Here is a 2,572-nt window from a genome sequence, read left to right as displayed (position 1 = left end):
AATTACATTTGCCGAGGATGTATCAAAACTCGTGCTCTGTTTTATCACAATTAGTTCTAACAAGCAGAAGCTGGTAAATTATCATGAACTCAGGATTACCCCAGTATGCCACATACTTCTACACCTAATTAAAGACTCTTTCCCAACCAATGGATAAGAGGACATATTTTAATCAACCATGTAAAGACCAAAGAACATTGTATTCTACCCAGAGTGCTAATTTTCAACTCTTAACATAACCACATGAAATGCCCTTTCCCCTCACTATGTCCACTCATTGAATTTCTTCACTGGTGTGTGTTCCCTGCCTGACAAATCATTTCAGTTTTGCTTTCTAAAGTTATTTTGATCTTTTTAAAAATTATTTGGCACCCCTAATCCATGGTTCCCCCCACACTTCTTATCACATTTGTTTCTCTTCTTACACTTTCATTCTTTCCTTCCCTCCTACCTATATCTGACACCTAAAATTCTCAAATAAGAGATGTCAGGACTGCTACCATCATAAACCATTGTTCTCTCTTTTTTAACTTTTAGATGAGTCTGTGCTCACAACCTTCACCTACTCAGCTCTATTCATATCTATCCCTGTTTCTGGAATGCCTCACAATCTCCTGTTGGAATCTTCACCTGTTGAAATCAATGCAGTTCTTAGAGGCCTTCTTTAAGTTGCATGGCAAAGTACTGCCTCATAAAGAAGGCTTCCCCAAAGACCTCAGCAAAAAGTGATTCCTTGTTGCTCTGAACTCCTGAAATTTTTGCTTATAATTTTCTCATGTCGTTTGTCACTTTCCATCAGTGATTTCAGCTACTGACATTATTAAATTAATTTTCCTATAAGACAGAAAGCTCTTTGAAATTCTGGGCATTTATGAGCAAAAGATACATTGTCCATAGACATTCCAGAACAAACATCAGCTAAGTTTGATCTTTGGGCTCTTCTACGTTTTGCAAATTTTTCTTAGGTATTCCTTGTACTTTAAAAACAACTGATATATCTATAATGCTTTATATTTAAAGGCATTTTTCAATGTAATTTCTCATTTGGTCCTCAGAAGAATTCTGTCACATGGTACTTTTACTAGCTCTATTTTACAAATGAAGGAACTTAGATAGCTAAGGGACCTGATGAAAGTCATACAATAGTAACTACTTGATCAAGTTTGCAAATCCCAACTACGCATGAGCAGTAGCCGCAGCATTGTAAAGATGGCGGAGGAAGAGCAAAGAAAAAAGATCCCTTTGGTTCCAGAAAATCTCCTGAAAAAGAGGAAGGCTTATCAGGCCCTCAAAGCTACCCAGGCAAAGCAGGCGCTTTTGGAAAAGAAGCAGAGGAAAGGAAAAGAGTTCAGGTTTAAGCGACTGGAATGGTTCCTACACGATGCCTGGCGGCAACAACGTGACAAAGTGTACCTCAGACGACTAGAAGTGAAACCTCATGGTTTGGAAGTGCCAGATGAACATTCCTTGGCCTTTGTTGTACGCATCCAAAGGATTAATGGGGTGAGTTTAACGGTGCAGAGGACCATTGCAAGGCTTCGCCTGAAGAAGATTTTCAGTGGAGTTTTTTTCAAAGTGACCCCCAAAACCATAAAAACACTGCGTGTAGTGGAACCTTATGTGACCTGGGGATTTCCAAATCTGAAGTCTGTCCGGGAACTCATCTTGAAACGTGGACAAGCCAAGGTCAAGAATAAAATCATCCCTTTGACAGACAACACAGTGATTGAGGAGCACCTGGGGAAGTTTGGTGTCATTTGCTTGGAAGACCTCATTCATGAAATTGCCTTCCTGGGGAAGAATTTCCAGGTGATCTCAGGGTTCTTGTGCCCTTTCCATCTCTCAGTGGCCCGTCATGCTACCAAGAATAGAGTGGGCTTCCTCAAGGAAGTAGGCTCACCTGGCTATCGAGGTGAACGCATCAATCAGCTCATCCGACAGCTGAACCAAACCCAGAATATCTGAAAGCACAATGCATTGGAAGCACGTCTTTGTTTTTTGGAATTATCCAGTATCTTCAAAGGAGATTATTTTCTGCGATATCTTCAGAAACTGGAGGGGAAGAGTCAGGGCAAAGATGGCAATATTCCTGGCAGGCACATCTCATCACAACCCAATTCCAAAGGAAAAATCCCTGTGTTTTCCACATTGGCGGCGGCTGCTGCCACCTCTGAAATCAGGAAGGGACTCGTGCCATGGAGGAGGGGTCCTGTTCCATCACATCTTCTATCCAGGGGTTTAATGTTGGTGGATGAATACCCAGGCATGAATACAAGATGGCAGTGAGCCAAGCCCAGGGGCACACTTGACCCTGGCGTTTCCTAAGGCCTTGTTTTGGAAAGAACTTGTAATACAGTTCAAAGAGCAAAAAAAAAAAAAAAAAAAAAAAAAAAGTTTGCAAATCCCACCCACTGCTTTCTGCTGATGGTGTCATCAATAAAAATTGGGGTGTTCTATGGGATATCTTACTAAAGTGACAGGCAAAGCCAAATATTCGGTATATCTTCTTCATTGTGCTACAGATTTAGACAATATTATAGCCTTTAGCATTTTGGAATTCCTTATCTATTAA

The 2,572-nt window shown here is 40.7% G+C and overlaps 1 protein-coding gene across 1 annotated transcript; it reads left to right on the top strand.

Annotated features, from left to right (window-relative positions):
• Positions 1–1,182: 1,182 nt before the first annotated feature.
• Positions 1,183–2,299, top strand: LOC308504481 (large ribosomal subunit protein uL30-like; the record flags this gene model as incomplete). Its single annotated transcript, XM_081065208.1, has 1 exon — positions 1,183–2,299. One exon carries the CDS (start codon positions 1,183–1,185, stop codon positions 1,963–1,965), a length of 783 nt encoding a protein of 260 aa, XP_080921334.1. The 3' UTR covers positions 1,966–2,299.
• Between the last annotated feature and the right edge of the window lie 273 nt (positions 2,300–2,572).

The sequence above is a fragment of the Rhinolophus hipposideros genome (assembly GCF_964194185.1).
Source record: "Rhinolophus hipposideros genome assembly, chromosome: 11".
Classification (NCBI taxonomy): domain Eukaryota; kingdom Metazoa; phylum Chordata; class Mammalia; order Chiroptera; family Rhinolophidae; genus Rhinolophus; species Rhinolophus hipposideros.
Note: the sequence above shows the minus strand (reverse complement) of the source record. Positions and strands in the feature narration are given on the sequence as shown.